Raw genomic sequence first — 22,607 nt, forward strand, 5'->3', positions numbered from 1 at the left:
ATTTCCGGTGTGCGTTCATTCTGGCTTGGGGCATTCATTAATAGTAATAATAATTTACTAGCAGTGCAGCAATAAAGATTTTTTGGGTTGATACCAATGGCCAATTTTTAACAAGCCATATCGGCTGATAATGATGTGATAAGCAGCGCCGCAGCATGGAGAAGTGGGGGCAGACTGAGGCCCCTACGGTGATGGAGAAAGCAGGGCTGGGGCTGGGACAGGTGCTGCACAGCTGGGGTGGGGCAGGGCACAGGGTGGAGCTGGCTCATCCGGGGGGGGGGGGATCACTGAGGAGGGAGGGGGGGCCGTTCCTGCTGCTGCATGCACCCCAGGAGGGCATGGGGAGTACGTGCCCTGGACTTGCGCGTAGGGCAGGGTAGGCTGCCACTGTAGGCTGGAGGCAGTGCTGGGCTCTTCCCAGCAAGGGGGAGGATGGGCTGGGCTCCCCTTGGGGTGGGTGGCAGCGGTGGTAGGAGGTGGTGTTGGCAGGGCTACAGTGAATTTTGGGGTGGCTGCAGCCCCCAACCCCTGCTCCCAGTGCTACCGCCACCCACCGCAAGCACAGCCCTGGCCCAGCCCCCACACTGGGAAGAGCCCAACGCAGCCCCTGGCCCCAGCCCACAGCAGCAGCTCACCCTGCCCCGCACACAGATCCAGGGGCACCTGGCCCCCCCACCCTCCCGGGGTGCATGCAGTGGTGGGAGCTTTTCTCTCCCTTGCCCTCTGGACTAGCCGCAGCTCTGTCCCATGCCCAGCCTGCCCCTCTCCATGCTGCAGTGCTGCACTCCTGGCGGCACGCATGTATGCAGTATTTATCGGCCACATCAGACAAAAAAAAACCAAACTCGATTGCCAATATTCTCAATTTTCCTCATACTGGTGTCAATCCAATATGGGACTGATGTATCGGTGCACTTCTATAATTTATGCTATGATAATTCCAACATGCTTCACAAACAAAAATCAAGTCTCAATACTCATGTAAATTAGGAGAGTATTGTCCTTATTTTACATAGAAAGGAGAACTGAAACACAGATGGGTTATTCATCCAACATCACAAAACCAGGTCATCAGTCAAGCTAGGGACAAACCCCCAAGATTTCCATTTTCCACACCCTAACTTCTGATCATCGAGGTCCTTCTTGCAATGCAGGAGAGTTTAATATCTAAACTACCAGAATCTACAAACTATACAATGTTAAAAATATGAATGAGACGCTAAATTAATTATATGTTTTTATGGCAGTGTGTGTGTACATACATGTGTTTATATACACACACAATATGTGTGCATATATGTATATAAAATGCAGGGAATTGTATGTGATGTATAACATGATAGATGATGTGGGGTGTGTGTGTGTGTGTGTGTGTGTGTGTGTGTGTGTGTGTGTAATAGGGCTGCACAAAATTTCAGCAGCTATTTCATGTTGGAGGTGTTTCAGGCTGTTTCAGCACTCGAAACATTGAATCCAAATCAAAATGGAAGGCTCCGAAATATCTCTGAAATGAAACAAGGCATCCAAGAAGTTTTGGAAAATACTGGAGTTTCGGAGCCAGGCTTCCAGGGAAACAGCTGTACATTGCTGCCCTGCCACGCGACTCGGCTGCGCAGGGAGCAGAGATCTGCGTTGGGGGTCTCCTCACCGCTGCTGCCTGCCCCGTGCTGCCCCGGTGCCGGGGGGGTTGCATGGGGCGGGCAGCAGCAGCGAGGAGACCCCTGGCACGGATCTCTGCTCCCTGCAGAGCCAGGTCATGTGGGAGGGCAGTGCTGGTCCCTTCCATGCGATCTGGCTTCACAGGGAGCAGAGATCTGAGGCAGCATGGGGCAGGCAGTGGCAACAAGGAGACCCCCGGTGCGGATCTCTGCTCTTTGCAGAGTAGTTGTGTGGCAGGGACCAGCAGGCTTGCTTGCTGCTCTGTGCTGCTTCCCTGCCCAACAATTCGGTGCAACAGGGATCAGAGATCCGCGCAGGGGTCTCCTCACCTACAGGGAGGGCAGTGGCCCTCCCCCAGATGAACCACCCACAGCCCCATCCTGCTTCCCTCTGGGGCCCCAAGTCCAGCCCAGCTGGGCAGTAGTGCTGTGCAAAGCTTGCAGCCCTTTTGAAACAAATTCAGAGGAGATTCAGCTTAAATGAAACAGGACAGTGATCTGAAACACTGAAACGAATCACTCCTCTGAAACGACCAAATCCGAAACTGAATTGCAACACAGCCGTTTTGCCCAGCCCTAGTATGTAATCCCATAAAGTGTATTTGTACATATTTATAGCTACATACACATAGTCATTTTCTCTCTCTCACTCCCCCCCCCCGCTCTTGTTTCCTGGCAAATGTGGTGGTCTAGTCTACTGCATAAGGGATGCTCAAATATCTTCAGTGTGTATATAAAATAGAGTACCAAGAGGTCAAGGAATTTTCTTCTAACCAGTGCAAATGATTGTTCTCTGAAAGCTCCTATATAAAGTAAGATCCTAAATCACTGTGGAAGATGGGAAGTTTTACGGTATGTGGCCTGACTAAATATAAATAAGTATTTTTGTGTTAATAGTGACTTTGTATTTTGAACTTAGTAAGATGTTCAGGAACTTGAACGTGCACTTGAATTGAGATAGCTTGTTTTAATTGGCAGAATCATAGAAAGGCAGGTCTGGAAGGGACCTTGGGAGGCGGTTTAGTCCAACCCCCTGATCTAGGCAGGATGATCCCTGTATATACTATTCCAGGCAAGAGTTTGTCTAACCCAGGTCTTTCCAACTTCTTAGCAGCTCATGGCCATGTGCCCAGAAGGCTGCACCAGAGAGCCACAGGCTCCCCAGGCACAACCCTGCTGCACCTAGCATGCAGGCATTTCCCACCTCCCACTGCTCCAGTCATGTGGGCTCTTCTCCTTCATCCCACTGCAGCAGGCACATGGGTGCTTCCCATTGCTGCATTGCATGTTCAGACACATACGCACAGGTGCCCCAGACCTACCTTCAGTTCCCTGGGCTTGGGCTCCTCTCTTGCACTGCACTGTGCTATGCCAAAACCCCATACTGCGAACTTCCCCAGCACCACAGGCTGTGCCACACTGCTCTACCCCATCCCCTGGGGCAAGGCAGGAAGCAGAAGTTAAAAGGAAGGGAAGAGCCCTATACAGCTGCAGCCAGAGAAGTGGGCAGGGTATGACAGCAGGTGGGAGCCTAGAGGCAGCAAACTAAGCCCTCACAAGCTGCGTGCAACTTGCAGCTGCCAATTGGACAGTCCTGATCTAACTTGTTCTTAAATGTTTGCAAGGATAGAGAATCTGCAGCCCCTCTAGAGTATCTGTTCTGATACTTAACCACTCTGAGTGAGAAAATTCTTCCATATATCCAACCTAAATCTAGATCTTCAACCCGATCTTGATTGTGGCAGCACAGCCCTGGCCCCTTCCCCACCATCTGCCCTGAGGCGTGTGTATACACACTGCCGGCAACAAGCTGGACTGGGGCTCTGCAGACCCCCGAGGAGCCATTTGCAGCCTTCTTGCTGCCCACTACAGAGCCTGGGCTGCTTGTAGCAGGGAGGCTATAAGCAGGTGCATCAGGGCCAGTGGAGTCCTGCCCAATGTACCTCCAGGCAGATGACAGGGAAGGGGTCAGGGCTGCATTGTCTCAACAAGGATCAGGCCCCTCGCGGCTCCCCCACCATCTGCCCCGTAGCGTGTATGCCAAGCAAAACAGCTTCAGAGCCATGCTTTGGCACACATGCTAGGGGTTGCCTACCCCTGCACTAAACTAATACACATCCAGAAATTGGAGTTTTTCCCAAAGCATTCTCCCTATACAACACCTGCAGTATTCTAACTTATCTTTTTAGCTTTCTGTCCAAGACCCAAGTTTTAATTTGTCCAGCTGGTTTTGGACATGTCTGACTTCTGATAACGTGTTCACTTTACTTTAAACTCAGGGTTGCCAGGGTTGTTTTCAAGAAAACTCTCTCTGATTCTGCAGTGCCAGATCTCACGGTATGAGTTCTTGGCCTGCCCTGTTGTCTGGCTGCCAGAGGAGTGAGGGAGAAATTAAACTTAAAAATAATAGATAAATAAATAATTTGAAATTGAATGCCTGTAGGAAAGCCTAAATTTCATGTACTATTTGAAATCACGTAAATAAAATGCAGTATTCAAGCAGTATGTATTTTTTTGACTATTTTTTTTTAAATCTAACCCTAAATTGGGGGAGGTCCCTGACAAAACACCTGAACCAGATTTTTGTTGAAGTAAAACATAACTTTTACAGCTGTAACTACAAGTGCAGAGAAACATTTTTCTTTTAGTTTATTCATTTAAATTCATTCAAAGTTGAGAAACCGATTAGAACTTGGAAGAGCAGCAAACCATTTTGTCTTCTTTCCAAACTGCAGCTAAACAGTAGATGCAAGAGGCTGAGATCTTGTTCTAAAATCTTGAAGGCTATAGTGACCAGAAAGAGTCAGTGTCATTTTCCTAACTATAGGTAAGGCTTTCGTTGTTTAAGAATTCAATTTAATTTTAAATGCAAAATCTGTTTTGATATTTCCCCCTGCTTAGCACATTTAGAATTGATATTTTTTTATTACTTAAAACTATTTTAAAATGCTGGCTTTCTGAATTTTTAATTGAATGACAATTTCTATCCAGAATGGTTCAGCAGAAGGGTAATAGCATGAAATGGACTGCTGAATGAGAGTCGGACACCTTCTACACTCAGCCCTTCTTTTAAAAGCAAGGAGGAGTGGGTGAAACCTGGACTGCATGCACACGCGCACACTTGCAACAAGGGCTGAAGAGAGGATTGAGAGTGGCAGTCCAACATACCCTCACTACATCCCTGTGGTTAGGGCCTTACCCCTGTGTAAGGGAGCTTAAGCATCTCCACAACCACTCAGATTCTATGCATTTACAGGTCAGTGATGGTGAAATATGCAGCCCACAGAACCTTTGGGGACCATATATATATATATGCAAGCCAGTGGTGAACAAACTTCTGTCTGGATCTGGTTTCTATCAACTAATACTGCTGTCATGAAAATTAAGAACCTGGCACTCTGTTATCTATTAGTATCTGTCTGCTATTTTTTTTAAAGGTCCCTCATATCCAAGAAGCTCAGCCATGATTTCACTAAGAAAAGAAAATATTTATTTTACCAGGACGCCTTTGTTTCTTACACAGCCTGCTGTACCTGGAAGTAAAAATATTGCCATTATCAGAAAATACATTTCATTTTCACAGCCATATTTTGACTCGAGTAATATTTCTGAGTCCTTTGGGGAAAAATGGAATGAGTGGTAAACAGACTATGGGAGTCACTGTAATAGCAAGTATAGTTAACCATGTGGTAGTCCGTGTGCTTTTTGATCATTAGTTTATTTTTATTTTGCTACCTTTTTGTCTTGGATAAATCATGTAAAATAACAGCATACTTTGCAGGTGGTGAGTTAAATATTTTAGAGGTCTTGCATTATAAGCAGGTAACTACCTGAGTGGTGTGCTTTTAGAAAAGTTATGTTTTTTATAGCACATTCCAAGTGAGTGACTGGACTGAGCTTTATCCCACAGGGAATTGGGAGGAAAATCAGTTTACCTCATTGGTAGTCACTTAGGATAGCCAGTGACTTTTATACATTCTCTATCTGCTATATTAAAATGCTTTCAGTGGACAGTTTGAAGAGTAGTACAAGAATGAATATACCAGAGGTTTCAAAAAGCATCATTTATTTGCATGGGATTAGTCATATTTGAAAGTAGCAGATCCAGGTGGGGGTTTTTTTTCCATTTAGTGGGAAACCATCTTGTACATTTATGAAGTTTTGATCTGAAACCCTAATTAGACTTTTTTTGTAAGACTAATCCATGTGTACATCAGAATGCATCTCCTGTGATTAATACTTTCATCTATTTAAATTATATCAGACTGCTTACTTCTTGGAAAACGTTTTTAGGTCAGTAAAGCTTAAGTGAAAGGCTTAGAACACCATGCTTCTTAGTGCGTTATGCTGTAGCTTGAATTATGTTCTGAATGTCAGCAGGAAGAAACCTTGCTTGGCATTGAAACCAGCATCTGAAAGCAAGTTCTGGGGAAGTATTCTGCAACTCATTCATAGTTTCATAGTAGCTAGGGTCAGGAGGGACCTGAACAGATCATCTAGCCTGACCCCTGCCACAGGCAGGAATGAATGCTGGGTTCACAAGACCCCAGACAGGTGATCAACCAACCTCCTCCTGAATTTGCCCAAGGTAGGGGCAAGGACCTTCCCTGGGAAACTGGTTCCAGATTTTGGCCACCCTAACTGTAAAATATTGCCTTCTGATCTCTAACCTAAACCTATTCTCCGTCAGCTTATTACCATTGTTCCTTGTCACCCCAGGTGGTGCTGGGGAGAAAAGGGCTCTAGGCCTATTTGCTGTTGATCTCCCCTGATGAGCTTCTAGGCAGCCACCAGGTCCCCCCCTCAGCCTCCTCTTGCTGAGGCTGAACAGGTTCAGGTCCTTCAGTCTCTCCTTGTAGGGCTTGTCCTGCCCTCTCACCAAGCGGGTGGCCCTCCTCCGAACTCTCTCCAGGCTGGCCACATCCCTTTTGAAGTGCGGTGCTCAGTACTGGACGCAGTACTCCAACTGTGGCCTGACCAAAGTCGCACAGAGGGGGGAGTATCACCTCTCTGGACCGGCTTGAGATGCACCTTTGGATGCATGATGAGGTATGGCTGGCCTTGCTGGCTGTGGTCTCGCATTGGCGGCTCATGTTCATCTTGGAGTCAATAATGACTCCAAGATCCCTTTCCGCCTCTGTGCTTTCAAGAGGGGAACTCCCCAGCCTGTATGTATGCTGTGGATTCCTTGTCCCAAGGTGCAGCACCCTGCATTTGTCTACGTTGAACCCCATCCTATTCTCGTCTGCCCACTTTTGTAGTCTGTCTAAATCTAGTGGCAGCCTCTCTCTCCCTTCAAGTGTGTCCACCTCGCCCCACATCTTAGCGTCATCAGCAAACTTGGACAGCGTGCTTTCCATCCCCTCGTCCAAGTCGCTGATGAAGATGTTAAACAGTGCGGGCCCGAAGACTGAGCCCTGGGGTACCCCACTGCTCACATCTTGCCAAGTTGAGTACAACCCGTCCACCACTACTCTCTGGGTGTGCCCCATCAGCCAATTTTTTACCCATCCAACTGTGCAGGCATCAACGTCACAGTCGCTTAATTTATTGATGAGGATGGGGGGAGAGACAGTGTCGAAGGCCTTCTTAAAGTCTAGAAAGACTATGTCCACAGCGACACCATCATCAAAGGATTTGTTACTTGGTCATAAAAGGCAATCAGGTTGGTCCGGCAGGATCTGCCTTTGATGAACCCACGCTGATTGCCCCTGAGCATGATCTTCCCTGCAGGCCCCCCACAGATGTGCTCCTTGATGATTCTCTCCAAGATCTTCCCGAGCACCAAAGTGAGGCTAACAGGCCTATAATTACTTGGGTCCTCCTTACTCCCCTTCTTAAAAATAGGGACCACATTAGCCAGTTTCCAATCCCCCGGCACCTGGCCAGATGACCACAAATGCTCATACAGCTGGGCCAAGGGCTCCACAATGACCCCTGCCAGCTCCCTCAACACCCTTGGGTGGAGGGCATCTGGACCTGCAGATTTAAAAATGTCTAGCCCTTCCAGAATATCCCCAACTACATCTGCACTGACTGAAGGCTTGATAGAGCTATCCCCAAGATTGTCCCTACCTCTGGTAGGTGGGATATCCCAGTCCCTGTTCTGGAAAACAGATTACCTTATCTAATATTGTAATACTTTCTTAGGCCAAGAAATTGTTAAGTAAGTTTCATATTATTAACATACATATGTAAACTGGTTTTGAAGGTAGGAACATTTAATGAAAAGCTATATTAATTTATCATTGTACTTCTATATGTTTGTGCAAAGATCATAGTTATCCGTACACATTCCTATATATATATATATATATATATATATATATATATATATATATATATATATATATATAAAAACATAGCTTATTTTCCACCCTTTCTTAGGAAACATTTTCTTCAATGTATAAATGTACTGAATTGACTGTATGCTGGCTAAGCCTGGCACAACCATTCACAGCACTGGTTAACCCGACTTTCCTTTAGGTTGTTTTAAGATTTTTTTTTCCATTGTAGATACATTTTAACAGGAGGGTGCATCCACATCCCCATATCCCTTAACTGTCATCAAACACAAGGTTATTTATACCCTGAGGAAGTTGCTAAGGGTGTTATGCAATGGAGGGGAGAAGACACAGTGGTGGCAAACCAGTGTTTCAGAGAGCGCGAAGTGTGGATATTCCAGATACAAGGGCACTACACTAGAACTGTTCTTCTCAGCTGAGTGGGGAAGATGATGGAATCTGAATTAAAGTGTAGGAAACAAGACTGCCATTCTGTGTGCAAGCTACTCAGTGAACTGGGCAGCCCAAATAGTTACAGACCTAGAAATCACTCCAAAAAAATCAAAGCCATTTTCGCCATCTCTGCTCTTACTGGCAAAGGCAGTTGATCCAGGAGATGCTCAGAGGCGCAAGACTGGCTTTTGGCTTTCTTCTTCATGGAAGAAAAAATACAGTTATAGACCTGCTGATTTAATGCTGGCTTGTCACTGCAATAAATCTAAGCATGATAGTTGGACTTCTATCAGTGATTAACCAGTAATCCTTATCTTTTTCTTCAAAGAGTTCTTTGCCATCTTATCTTCTAAGATCACTGGAAAACACAACTTTATGACCACTGATTAATGTAGCAAATTTCTATTTAGCCTAATTTAATAAGAATTAAATAAATAATTTTCCTGCTACAGCATACCATCAGGCACTGAAAGTGAAAAAGTGAAAACTAATCACATATCAAAAGTAAAAAAAATGCAGCATGACGAAGGGGAGTTAAGTCACTTTTTTCAATGCTGAAGAGTGCTTACTATATTACAAAGTATTTTTAATATACTGGAAGTCATATATGAACAGCTATATACATGAATCATTGCCAGAAGCAGTGATTTTCTATTACTCTCATTAGTTCCCAAACAAACTCTACTCATAATTAAATTTTACTTAAAAGAAAAATGCCTGTTCTACTGCGCTATATAAAAAATGCAAATAGTGTTTCAGATAACAAGTATATCATATTTTCTTAATTTGGGTGCCTTTACTAAAATAACAAAGTCAATTAATCAGACCTTAGGGAGACCCAACTCATTTGTCTTCCATTCCTGTAACATTTCTATTTTTCAAGAGTCATTTCCCATTTTAGTTTTTTTCCAAATTGCTACTTTGAATATTTTAGGGTTTAAGTATGAATGCATTTTTAAAGAAAGTATATGTAATTTTACAAAGGAAGAATGGCAGAATTTGGACAGTAACACTAACAATGCTTTAAAATACAAGAAAATGAGCCTGATAAGCTTGTTATAAATAAAATAAAATGCAGTTCAATCAAAATCAAAAAATTTAGCAAAATCAGCTTATTGTTAAAGAAATTTCATTCAAACAAAAAACTAAAAAAAGCTCTAAAAATACCTGACTGGTCTATTTTGATAGTTTTGCTTGGCATAAAATGTTTCAATTTTCCTTAAAATTAATATTGTATATGTGATGCAACTACAATATAAAAAATGAAGTAGATATGAACATTTCAACTGTCAAAACAAAAAATTTGCATTAATCCTAAACAAATTATTTTCAGCATTTTCTTTGGCGGAGAATTTCTAAATTTTCTGGGTTTACTGATCTGGAATTAAACTAAATACTGTAATCTGAAAACATCTGTGAAACAAAATGTCTGTCCTCCCAAGGCTCTTGCCCTGGCTGGGATGTGACCAAATGATACATGGCAGGCAGTTGACTGTTACCATCCAAGGAAGAATTTCAAAACCTGTTTCTGATGGAATGGAAGGTTATACATAAAGGGTCACCAATCTGTTATGGCAAAGGGTTGCATATATGTACAAATATCTGGGATTAAAATCCCCACAGTAAGAATTAAAACTCCCATTCAACACCACCACTCAGAAACATATGAAGGGTATCTCATGCACTATTGTCCCTGGATATTACAGCTTTCTGGTATTTCTGTGGCACATAAAAGGCTGGGCACTGCATGTCGATTTGTGCAGACCTTGTAGTAAGAGGATAAACTTGGACTTCAGGCTCAAGTGTAAGAATGTAGATTCCTAGAGTGCGTTTTAGCAGCTGGGCCTGGGTGAGTCTTGTGCAAACTCAAGGATTCTTCAAAAAAGGTTCTTACCATTTGTTATAATATCGGTACAAGGAAATATGATTTACGCACCTTTTCTAACTAAATAGATTACACTAGGAAAATACCCAGGTCGGCATCACGTGGGAAACTGACCTGAAAAGCCACCAAAAAAAAAAAAAAAATCAATCACTTTTTATGATAGAGGCAACAATGTATATGTATAGAGGAAACAAACAAACAAACAAACCCTCAACTGATTACCTGCCTTTGTTGCATAAAAATTTAAGCAAAAGCAGAGAACTAAGCTACTGCATTGTTATGTTCCACCCAGCTGTCTGCTGTGGCTAAGTCAAAAGAACTCTGCAGGAACAGAGTTAACAGTTCACCTCTTACTGGGTTTTTTAAATCAGTTATAGACTACCTGCTTGATGGCAGAATACAGCACTTCCCTTAACATGGCTAATTTTAAATATTTACTTTAAGATCTCCATGCAGCATTTTCTCCTCTAAACATAGAGCATCACGTTACCTGCTGCTAACACCAGTGAAAGTATTGTGAATCGTGATCCGATTCAGGACAACCACCAAGCAAAATGTATAACACTACTGGTCTAAACAGAGGTGTCATAGATGAAGCCATTGTGCAACTGTTAATCTAGTCAGGGGACAAAAGGTGAAAAAGAATATATTGAACAGTTTCTAATATATCAGAAACCACAGCAAAGCAAGGTGTTTCACTTGAGCTGATCAAGCCATATAGGCTGGGAGTAGAAGAATCCAATTTAATAAAGCATATAGTTTTAACGTAAGGGGAACCTGATTTAAATAGTATTTTTAAATGGAAAATGGTATAAGGAATGAGGTGGGTAGTACCTAGGAGGCCAGCACTGGTTACAATGCCTCTGAAACAATCAAAACAGGAGAATTTAACATGCTGAGAAATGAACAGGAGCTGAACTATAAGCATTATCCATACCCTAGCATCCATCTCAACAAAGACATAATTAGTCTGTGGTTTTAAAGCCGTCTGCATATTAGTCAAGTTATCACAGGCTGAAAACAGTTGTCAGTGACAGGTGCAGCTGAACCAGTGCTGAACATGATTTCAGCTTCAAGTGTTGAAGACTGGAAGCATTTCCCCCCTCAACTGGCCAAAAACCAATATTCCCTTTCAGAAATCTAGGAGAGCATCCAAGTTGGAAGAGGTAAACAAACACCATCTCAAATGTAGCCTCTGGATGTTATAAAAGAGAGTAGAACTTGAATGCCTTGTAGGGTTAGGTTTCCCGGCTCTCCTGAAGACGAGGGTTTATGAACCAGCTAGTGCTATACACAACCACAGCAAAAAGCTCCAGGCAGCTTTTTGCTGTGGTTGTGTATAGCATTAGCTGGTTCATAAACTAGTCATCTCCATGGTATTTCCCCAATGAGCTCTGATGGCTATGATCCTCAATGAGCTCTGATCTGTGGGAGACATGATGAGCTCCAGTAGAGAAGAGGAATAGCACACTTTGAAATGAAAGCAGCAGCTATCAGTTGGGTGCTTCATCCTTTACTCAGCAATCCATTGCTAATGAAGTAGGTCATGCATGTGAATGAGCTGGGTATTACTATTATGAAAAGAAGAGCTAAATTAGCCAGATTAGTGGACTGACATTTGGTAAACTGACCAAGAAAGTTAATCCAGAGTGTGCGTAAAACCTAAACTTTCATCAGAGGGAAATTTATTCCATCTCTCACACTCTCACCTCCACCAAACTGTGTAATATAATTATAGGTACCAAAAAATAAAATAAAATAAAACAAAACTAGGACTTGTTATAATCACACACAAACCAAGAAGAGGTGATTAAGCATGTAGATCCAATGAAATATTTCTGAGTTATGCAGGATCAGAAAGATTACCTATTAACAACGGGTCAAGTGAAAATTTTGACATTTTTCTGGGATACTGTCAGTTTTAATTGCTACCAACTCATTATGTCGTTATATATGACAAAATAAGACCAGGGTCTACCTGCTATATTTGTGGTCCAGCCAGTAGGCAAGTGAAGGGGCAGAAGGGGGAAGAGAACGTGTCATTAATTGAACTTCTAAAGCATGTGAAAATAGCCACTGATGCTACAAGCAGTGACAAATATCAAAGGAAACACAAACATTTCAATGAAGGGCAGAAAGTGAAGAAAAAAAGGAGGTGGACCATGGAGGTAGAGACATTAAAACAGATGTAAAATGTGGCAACGTGCAACACTGTTTCTCCTTAAAGAAAAAAAAAAACTGGCAGTTTGTTTTAAGCACAATGATATATTTTTAAGAACATTAAACTGGGGATAGAATTTTTTTAAAGTGTTCAAACAGCATACTACAATAATACTTTTCATCTCATAACATTTTTGTACAAGAAACCTTACTGCTCCTCACCTTTTTAAGCATGCATAGAGAATTTATTTTAAAAAATTATCATCTCTATGATCAGTGTATTAACATAACTGAATTGACTTAATTGGATGAGTTGATGGACATACTGTCTCGAACTACAGGAAGGGAGGGGGGAAGTGTTGGGAAAAATACTGATGTATACTATAGAGGTACTGCAGCTATAGCTATTCCATCACCTGATAAGAGCCTCCTTGGGGAGACAAAGCCTATAGGACAGGGGTAGCCAACTTGTGCCATGCTCTGTGTGGCACACGAACACTGGGCCCTCAGTAAAAGGTCGACACCAAGAGCCAGACTAACCAGAACTCTTCTCTGACCCTGCAGCTGCTACCAAATTCAAGGCTTTGGATCCTCAATTACCATATAAAACTGCAGCTGTTGCAGGGCCAGAGAAGACTTTACCTGGTTCTTGGCAGTCATACCTCTTTAGCAGCAACCTACCACTCCTTTGCTCTGTATAGCCAGAGGCTTCAGTCCCCCATGGCATCCTAGTGGGGCAAAACTCAGGTACACCTCTGGGGGCTTAATTTGTAGCATGCCTGCCAAAACTTTTGGCTACCACTAATATAGGAAGTTTTCATAGATATTTTGATGCCTCAATGACATAAGCTTAGGCCATGAACACACATTATATTTGTATCACTATATAAATCCTTGAAGCATTATAAGAGTCAAGGGAACAGACGCACACTGTGGTGCTAAAGAACCTTTGCCATTCAAAATGGCGTTAGAATTGGCAATCGCACCAATTCTGTTTTCCACCTTTCTGGCAGGCACCAATATTCTCACCCATGACAGTCTGTCACATTGCATTGTCATCAAGTACAGGATGAATGGGAACCTTTTTAATTCTTACCACCTTTATGCCAAAACCAAAGGTACGTTGGCCCCGGTTGTGGAACTTCAGTAGGCTGATAATTGTGCTACTATTGCACATACTGAGGAGGACCTACAAATGGCCATTAGCTGCATCTCTCAATCATACCAGTGCTTGGGACAGACCCTTAACACAAAAGAAAAACAAAGGTGCTTCACCAGCTTGCTCCAGGCCAATTAACTCCCCCAGCAAAAATCCTCATTAACAGACAAAAGCTGGAGAATGTTGAATACGTTGCATACCTCAGCAGCCATCTCTCAAAGATGGCCAACATTAACAAGGAGATCCAGTATAAGATCTGATATGTCAGCTCTGCCTTCAGAAGACTGTATCATCCTGTGTTCAATGATCACAACATCAGGACTTTAACAAAGCTCCTATTATATAAGGCTGTGGTAATCCCAACTCTTCTCTATGCCTCTGAAGCTTGGGTGACCTACAGGGACCACCTGAAAAGCCTGGAATACCTTCACCAGGGCTACCTCCAGGAGATCCTGGGTATAAAGTGAAAGGATTGTCACACAAATTCCAGGGTCTTTACCAATCCTAACATCACCAGCATAGAAGCGTTGATTATTCAACAACAGCTGTGGTGGACAGGGCATCGTGTGCACATGCCTGATGTACATTTACCAAAACAACTGCTATACTCCCAACTCAACCAAAGACAAAAGACACACAGGGGACAGAGAAAATGCTTCAAGGATACCCTCAAGGCAAACAGTAAGAAGTGTGGCATTGACATCACAAATTGGGAAAAACTAGCCTGGGAACCAGCTACATGATGATACCTTGTGAAAGCAGGTACATCTTACTGTGAGCAAAACCCATCTTGCTCTGGAGACAAAAAACGACAGAAACACGAGGAAAGGAAAAAAGACCGAGAAATCCGCAGTCTGATCCTCCCTTCAATCACTACCTGTGGTGTCTGCAGCTTTAGGATTGACCTTCTTAACAATCAACACATTCAACTAGAACCCTTTATTTGAGCTGTGGGAGTGATCATTCTTGACTGTGCAGGATCACCAACAACAAGAGGTGCTAAAGAAATGGTTGAAGCATTAGAGAAATATTCCTGGAAGAAAGAGAAATTTCTCTGTAGTGCTAAAAGTTTCCTTTCAATCCCCCAGTGCTCTGCTCTTCCCACTCTAAGGAGGCAGGGATTGAGTGCGGGGTGGCTAGTCACTGACCACAGTCCCAGGAAAAAGCAGCCTGCTGATGCCCTCTGGGATTGGGCCATCAGTGAGTCCAGAATTGGGATGACTCATGGATAGCTGCAGCCCAACTGGAACTGGATTGTCAAATGATCATCTGGCTGGGCTGCAGATCTGCTCACTGTGCCACACAGAGAGTGGCAAGTTCACTGATAGGATCCCCTTCCCCAGTGGGACAAAAGGGAGCAGAACCATACGGCTGAGTAACCCACTAAGATCTGCGTACCACATGCACCTTTCCCTCCAAATTCTCTCTCCAGAACTGGGGTGTGTGTCTTACACAAGGAAACAGATTTCTGGCAGAGTGCATGGCTGGGTAGGGAGCTGTGTCCAGAGCCGGAGCTGGGGCCAGGATATTGTAGCATGGGCTGTGGCGGGGATAGAGTCACAATTCGCTGCCGCGACGAATGCAGGTTCCATAGGCATGGTTGTGCAGGCAGCGCATCATGGCTCTGTCCCAACTCCAGCCCCATGTTATCACTGCTGCAAGATCTTGGCCTCAACTTAGCTGAAGCTCCCTGCCCAAGCACATGTCTTGCCAGTACTGCTTGGTCCAGTCTCCACAAAGAACCTGGGGGCATGGGACCATCACAGCCCTGCACTGTCACAGCTCCGTTGCTCCTGAAGTCTGCATTGAGACCAGCTGGACTGGTGCGGGCAGGGACAGCTAGGAAACGTCTAGGCACCAGCGGGATCCACCATTTTGTCCACCCTTGGTATAGGGTATATTTAGTGGCAATCAGCAAGAATCAGCCTCTCTTCAGGAAACTAACTAAAAAGTACAAAAGCAAAACAAGACAGTTTGATGATTTAAATGATGGTTAAAAATCAGCAAGTTAAATTTAAATCAATTAATTAAATTTATATTTATTTATTTAATCTTTATTTAAACAAATTAACTAAAGATGCAGACACACACTACATTTATTTTAGAATAATTTGACTTCGAGATTAGTCTTATGTAGAGTTTAGATTTTGGGTTGTATGGGATGGCCTCAGGCAAGGGGTTGGACTAGATCAATGGTTCTCAACCTTTTTTGTACCAAGACCCATTTTTAAACATCAATGGCCAGTCCTGACCTATTGCCCCTCATTCCTGACCCACTGCCACCCACTCCCAGGCCTTAGCCCCCCCCCCCAGTATGTGGGGTATGGGGTGGGTGTGTGAGGCATGGGGAGCCCCAAGCAGCCCCTTGCAGGCTGGAACTCTGCCAGCCTGCAAGGGAAAAGCCAGTTTCCCATGCTTTTCTCCTTTAAAGGAGAATCTATTTTTAAGGTTTGTTGGTTCATTTTTAAAGTTTGTTCATGACCCTTTCATATATTCTTGCAACTCAATTTGTGGTTGCAACCCATGGGTTGAGAAATGCTGGACTATATGACTTCTGGAGGTCCCATCCAGCCCCGCTTCTCTGTAACTCTATGACATTACACTGGGGTAAAAGTGGAGTGAACATGTTCCACCGCTTTACATTTCTGTAAAATTATTCTATGCTAAGGTAAAGATAACCCTTGGAAAGTAAGAAATAACTATATACCTGTATAAGTTACACTGGCATTTCAGATGTTTATCTACTCTTCTAATCAATTTTGATCCCAGTAACAGTTTGCTTAATGCTAATAGACTCCCCTGGCACCTAATGGTCAGGCAGTTGAAACCGTTGCTGCCGGAGACAGTCAGCCTGGGAGAGTTGGCAGCCTCCACTCCTTACTATGGTAAAAATTTACTACAGAATAAAATACAGGGTAAGCTGTTTTGCTGTACAGGTTTCCTTCACCTTATGCAGGTTCTGTATGTGCGAATTCGCTCTTATGCAATGATCCTTTTTATATAAAAAAATTGTTACACACGAGGTAAATTCACTCTTATGTGATCGGTGTGGTGGAATCCCACAGTCAGCTGTTTTGTGCAGTGCATCATGGGAGTGACGCACCAAAATATAGTCTCCTGTGTGAATCTGTGCTCCTTGCTCATTGTCTATGACAGGCGTTTCTGTAGTTGCCATCCCCATTATGATAATGCCCTGTGCTTGTGGGTACTGTTTGCTGTTGGCAAGTATCAAAATTGTCTTGTAACAGTGGTAGAAATGGGCCTGGGGGTCATTACAATCAAGGTCTTGGAACGTATCCCTATTTGTTACACTATAAAGTGGGTTCTCTTTATGTAAATTCGAGTTATGTACTGTTTTCCAGGAATGCATATACAACATAAAGCGAGGGAAACCTATAATTGTGTCATGACTTAGGGTGCAAACACACAAGAGAAGTTTTTTGTACTTTCTGGTTTAAGGGGGAAAAAACCCCCGAACAAAAACAAAAGAAGGGTCCTATCAAGTATATTATCATCAAATACCTCAGCATCACCTTTTTCAACCCTAGTGATTCTTTTCCCACCATCCCAAATCAGACTTCCTAATAGGGCACAGTGGCAGTCATTACATTACTTGGGGTCTACTAAATTCTCCTGTTGATAAAATATCTCTGAAGCCCAAATGTCTATGTCATTTTTTCCAGCAGAAGTTTGGAGATGATTCTATGTACAATTACTATAAACAGAGTCAGCAGTGACCTCAGGAAGTCCATGGCAGCACTTCAACAGCTGTAGCACCAGACTAATTGCTGGACTAGGAAAGGAATGCTGGTATCAGGAAACCAAATACAGAATATGATGTTGTTTGCCAGCAAAATTTACATTGCTACTCATAAATAGGTAGGATAGAAGCACAAAAAAGTTCTTTGACTTCAGGTCTGACTAAGTGTGCCCATCTCAGGAAAAATAAGTAACACTGTAAAACAGGCAATTCACAATCTGCACCTATAGTCACAAGCCATCCCTCCTTGCAACGGTGCAATGCTTTTAAAAACTTCCACCAAAACCAAGGATAAGTAAGTTTAAGCTTTGACATTTTACACTTCACCAAAAAAAACCCCAACTCCTTAATAAGTTAGTCATTTCAGACTAAGGTATTACAGCACTGTATTACAGCAGCCCAGAAAAAGCTGTTTATCTCAGAGCAGCAGGGGCTAGCAAAATATTTATTCCAGGGATGGGTGTGGTGTAAAACAGTTTCCCTGCTAGCATAGCTAGTGTCTCTTGCTAGAAGCCACTGTTATTTTTAATGTTTTCTAATTCACAAATATAACAAGGATTGCTTTATGGATGTCACTGTCCATGGTAGAGTATTTAGAAACAGATCAATTAAACTCAACAATGTGTCCTTGATGAAGGGGAAAGATCCCAACATTATCTGGTATTGAAACTTGCAGGAATCCAACTTAAATTACTTGCATGGTTTAAACAAGTTAACAGAAGAGTGATATCTTAAAAGGAAGAGGAAACTGAATTGAAAGTTTTAGCTGAAGAGAAGTAGAGAGGCAGTTAGCTGTATTAGTCTGAAGTCAGGCAGAAGACAGGGCACAGTGCCACCTTAGAGCAGTGGTTCTCAGCTTTTTGGGGCTCAAGGCACCCATCTTTAGCTTCAGTTTATTTCCTGACCATGGAAAAATAATAGACCATTTTTCCTGTTGCAAAGAATGCAGAAAGCCCACAAGTCAGAGTGATTTTGGCCCTGTGGATTCCCATTTGAAATCTCTGGGCTAACCTCATGAAGTGTGTTTGCACATCTAACAGTGCTAACATTACACGTCACCCCATGGCACCCTTGAAAGGATCTCCAGGCATCCTGGCAGAGAATCACTTGCCTAAGAGGCTAAATCAGCTGTTGCCCATGATAGCTTATGCCTCTCAGTGAGACAGTCTCTAAGGGACTTGTTATACAGTAATTCTGGGTGGTTCATGGAGCTCTTAATTCCTGGATTGTCCACACATTAACCACTGAAACTGGTTTTAAGCACTCATTATGCAGCTCACAGTTATGCCACTCCAGGGCAGGATTGTTTCTGATCCATGCTATGCAGCTTGGCATTACACCAAGGTGTAGCCACTCTAGGCTATAACCTTAGACCAAACACCTCACCTGTCCCCTCTCCCACACTGGCCTGGATTCGGATCACTGCCCTCCCCTCCCCCAAGCACCTCAGATCCTGCTCACTACCCCCCACCCTGTCCCTTGCTTACTTTTGGCTTCCCGTGCTGTCTGCCCAGGGGGAGCATAAACTGTCAACCCAGCCATTGCCGCCACTCTGGGCAAGAACAGCAGCAGCTGCCAGGCAAGCTGGTTAACCATTCCCTGCCTGCTCCCCTAGGGAAGGCAACACAGGCAGCCACAAATAATGCTTTGGGGGTGAGGAGAGGCAGAGGGGAACCCCAAGGGATGGAGAAAGGGAGTCCAGAGGGGCAGGTTCTTACCTTCCAGTCCCCTGGGTCCCCGCTGACCTGAAGTGTGTCTGTTACAAACTCACACTAGAACTAACACCTACCTCACAGTGCAAGGTGCAACAAGGCCCAAAGGCCCAAACCACCCCAGTGTTGCCAAGTACTGTTGTACAATGTAGTATCAATAACAGTAAAAGTATTCAAAACGTACAATATTTTTTGAAGCAGCTCACTGATGTAGCACATGCAAAACCCAAGACACTCTCAGGGAATCTTAACCAATTTTTGGGTTTGCGCTTTTTTTTCTTTTTTTAAAGATTATTATTTTGTGTTCCAGGTCAAATCAGTTGCAAATCCTATTAACTGAACGGAGCTCAATCACTCAAGTCCATGTGGTGCCATCATTTGCAAGTATCCTCCATCCCAGACTCCTCAGCCCTGGGCTTCAGATGCTCCCAAATCTATGGGGAGGCACCCCGTGTGCAAGCCTGGAGGTCTTGGGGTTCGGATGCCCCAGATACCGCTTGAACTTAGCCAAAAGACCACCAACGCTCCTATGGCTGCTTACCTCAAAATAAAGAAATGCTTCAACTTTGATGACCTAGTTCCCCTTGCTCACTCACTACCGAGTTAGGGTCAGCAATATACGGGAAATGTGTGTCATGTGCAAAGTCATTTACATATTTCCTAGTGTTTTTCAGCCAATAGGATACTTTTGAGCTTCCACCAGGATAATTTCATATCCTGCCCCCCTCCCCAGAAACCTCAGGCTGATGGGGGGAGGCTCCAGCCTCCCCCCACTACACCAGACCGGGGTCGCCCCTGCAAAGGGGCCCGACGCTGCTCCCTCCGGGCCGGGCCCTGCCCCTCCACCACGAGAGGACGACGCCCTCCCCCCGCCGGGCCGCACCTGTAGCCGTAGGCGGCGAAGCGCTGACTCTCCCGTAGCAGGACACGGTAGATCCGTAGCACCTCCGCTCGGCTGGACGCCGCCATCTTGCCGGTCCTCTCGCAAAGGCCCCCTCTCGCTCAGCGCGGGGGCGCCCTTCACAAATGCCTGATTCCCCCGCGCCGCCGGCACGCCCTAGAGAGGGGAGCGCTGGGGCTGGCCTCGTTATTTCTCCCGCACCCCACTTTCCCCGCCCTAGCCGTGGCCTCCCCTGCCCCGGCGCGAAGTGGGCGGCTTCCGGCGCGTCAGGCGCGTAGCTGGCAACTACAGCGCCGGCACTGCGAGGCCCGGGCTCGAGCGGGAGGTGAGCGAGCGCGCGAGCGAGCTAGCTAGCGCGCGAGGGGTGGTGGGTGCGGGGCCTCGAGGCACAGCCTTGGCGCGGGGGGCGGGGCCGCGGCTTCGTGCGGAGCGCGCGGTGGGGGGAGCAGGGCGAGGGCCCCGCGCCCGGGCTTCTATCGCCTGCGCTGCCCGGCGGGCGCCCGCGGCGTAACTCTACGCCTCTGGCGTAATTGTGGCGTATGGGGGGAATGTGCGTGCGTTGGGGCCTTGCTGTGGGCTCAGGTGTAAAGCTAGGTAGAGGCTGACCAGCTCGGGAGTTGTATCATTTTTTAAGCCCTGACTTTCTAGTCCTATTATTATTACTCTTATTATCCCTTGAGGATCCCTTTTGCCTGAGTTTATTGCGCAGTTGGCTGGCGAAGCGCATCATAAATGTAAGGGGTGCAGCGTTGTTCTTAAACATCTACGCTTCACGCATGTGAAAAACGTAGCTTTTTCTTTTGTATCCATCCAGGAAGAGCACGCAGCAACTGCTGCAGCGTCCTTAGCCTGACGAAGGGTTTTTGAACCTGAATTCTCCAACCATTTGGGTTGGTCTAATAAAAGATATCAAATTCACCCAAGGAACCTTGTCTTTCTTTTGTATCTATGCATTTATTTATGCAGGTATCGTTTTCATTAAAGCTAAGTTTTGAATGAGGGGTGTGTGTGGCAGCCGTGTTGGTCTGAGACAAAAAGAAACGCAAAAATCTAGAACTTGGTTCAGAAATGATACCTTTCTCTTTGATAAAAAATGAAGTTTATTTTGTACGTGGGGGCTTTTTACCATCTTTAACTTTCCCTGAGCCTGATGAAGGACATGTGAGCCTGAAAGCTTGCAGAAAAAGATGATTTTTTTTGCTATTTCTCAGTTGGTCTAATAAAAGGTATAATTTCTGAACCAGGAGTTCTAGATTTTTGCAAATTCTAAATTATACATTTAAAGCTTAGCCCTTTTAAATCTGTGTATCTAGATAAATAGATATATAAGAAAGAGCTAAGTTTTTCACATGCCCGAAGTGTAGACTTTAAGAGCAACGCCCAAAATCAGAAGAGTTGCCAGCACTGCGTGTGCCAGTAGGTTTGCTGGTGTGTGGCCCTTGTTTAGGGGTTCTTGGTTCCCTGCATCCTGTCCTGTCCTGTCCTGTCCTGTCCTGTCCTGTCCCCTTGTTTCCCACACAAACATATGTGCCGGGCAGGGCTGCAGCTAAAATTAGATCCGGTGTGAAATCTGCATTGCGACCTGTGTGTGTATGGGGGGAGGGGTTGGCTGTGGGTAATAAGCATTTGAAGGGGGATAAAAACAAATATTTTGGGGGGAGGGTGGGGAGAAGAGGCAAACCATCTGTTTGGAAGCCCCTGGGGCCACCCTTGGCTGTTATTCCCTTTCATGCCTGCAGCTGTACACTCTTGTCAGGTCCCACAGACAACGTGAAGATGTGGCGCTTTGCCAGATCTTGGGGAAAAATGGGGTGCTGCAGACATGTCACGGAATAGGAAACAACCCTCTCAAACCTTTCCCCTGCTAGTTTACTGGGAGCTCCAAAGACTGCCCTCTTCCCCCCCCCCTCCCTCCCTTTTTTTTATGCTTCTGTGCAGTTCACTGAATAGATTTTAATGTAATCTGGGAGCGGATCCAGGGGTGGTGCACCGGTCCACTTGCACCCTCCTTCTCCCTTTGATTTCTGCTCCATCCAAAGTTTAAAACTAACTTCCTGTTAGTGGCAGCAGCATTTCTAGTCAGGTAGACCAGAAGCAGACTGAGGTAGTCAATTGACTTAATGTCTCATTATCATCTACCTGATCCCTTCTGAACTCATTCTGTTGCCAAAACGGCTAGTTTCGTTCCCCTGGAGGCTTGTTCAATTACCCTCAAGGAGAGAGTCACACACACAGGCTGGGTCCATTTAGGTTTATTGTTTGCAAACAGTTCGACCGGGGAGCAGAGCGCTCAAATCAGGGCCGATGATGAGTCCGGCCCGGAATTACATTTTTATAGCTTACATTCAACAGAGTCTTAACGTATTAGGAGTTTATTGGCTGCAGTACCAGTTCCTAATTGTGACGTCTTATCTTGTAGGCTGTACTTAACTAGTTATTGGTTAATGTGACTTATCAGGGTTAGTACATGCACACTCAAAGGTAGAATTGCAGCATGCGCAGAAGAAAAGAGCAATTTCAGCAAAGTTAGTTAAACTTTAGTAACTTCCTATCTTAACGTAACCTTGAGGCACTGGACAGAGATGATTTCAAAATGCAGGGCAAGCAGTAAGAACCGCAGACCACAGCTTGGACG

General features: G+C 44.6%; 2 protein-coding genes across 8 annotated transcripts in view; one reads left to right on the top strand and one right to left on the bottom strand.

The window, feature by feature from the left end:
* Positions 1–20,051, bottom strand: part of LYRM4 (LYR motif containing 4) — a 129,191-nt gene extending 109,140 nt beyond the window's left edge. For all 5 annotated transcript variants that reach the window (XR_002091169.2, XR_002091172.2, XM_014606982.3 and 2 more), the window contains exon 1: positions 19,955–20,051. Coding sequence is in view for 3 of the 5 variants with exons in the window: in XM_014606982.3 (XP_014462468.1) it covers positions 19,955–20,040 (86 nt within the window). In the remaining 2 variants the exon portion in view is untranslated. The remainder of the gene's footprint in view (positions 1–19,954) is intronic.
* Positions 20,052–20,199: 148 nt separating this feature from the next.
* FARS2 (phenylalanyl-tRNA synthetase 2, mitochondrial) overlaps positions 20,200–22,607 on the top strand; it is a 433,719-nt gene continuing 431,311 nt past the window's right edge. Inside the window, exon 1 of one of the 3 annotated variants that reach the window (XM_059724365.1) lies at positions 20,200–20,297. The gene's annotated coding sequence lies outside the window, so the exon portion shown is untranslated. The remainder of the gene's footprint in view (positions 20,298–22,607) is intronic. The other 2 variants (XM_059724364.1, XM_019490472.2) reach the window with 2 other exon arrangements.

Source organism: Alligator mississippiensis, chromosome 3 (genome assembly GCF_030867095.1).
Source record: "Alligator mississippiensis isolate rAllMis1 chromosome 3, rAllMis1, whole genome shotgun sequence".
In the NCBI taxonomy this organism is placed as follows: Eukaryota; Metazoa; Chordata; order Crocodylia; family Alligatoridae; genus Alligator; species Alligator mississippiensis.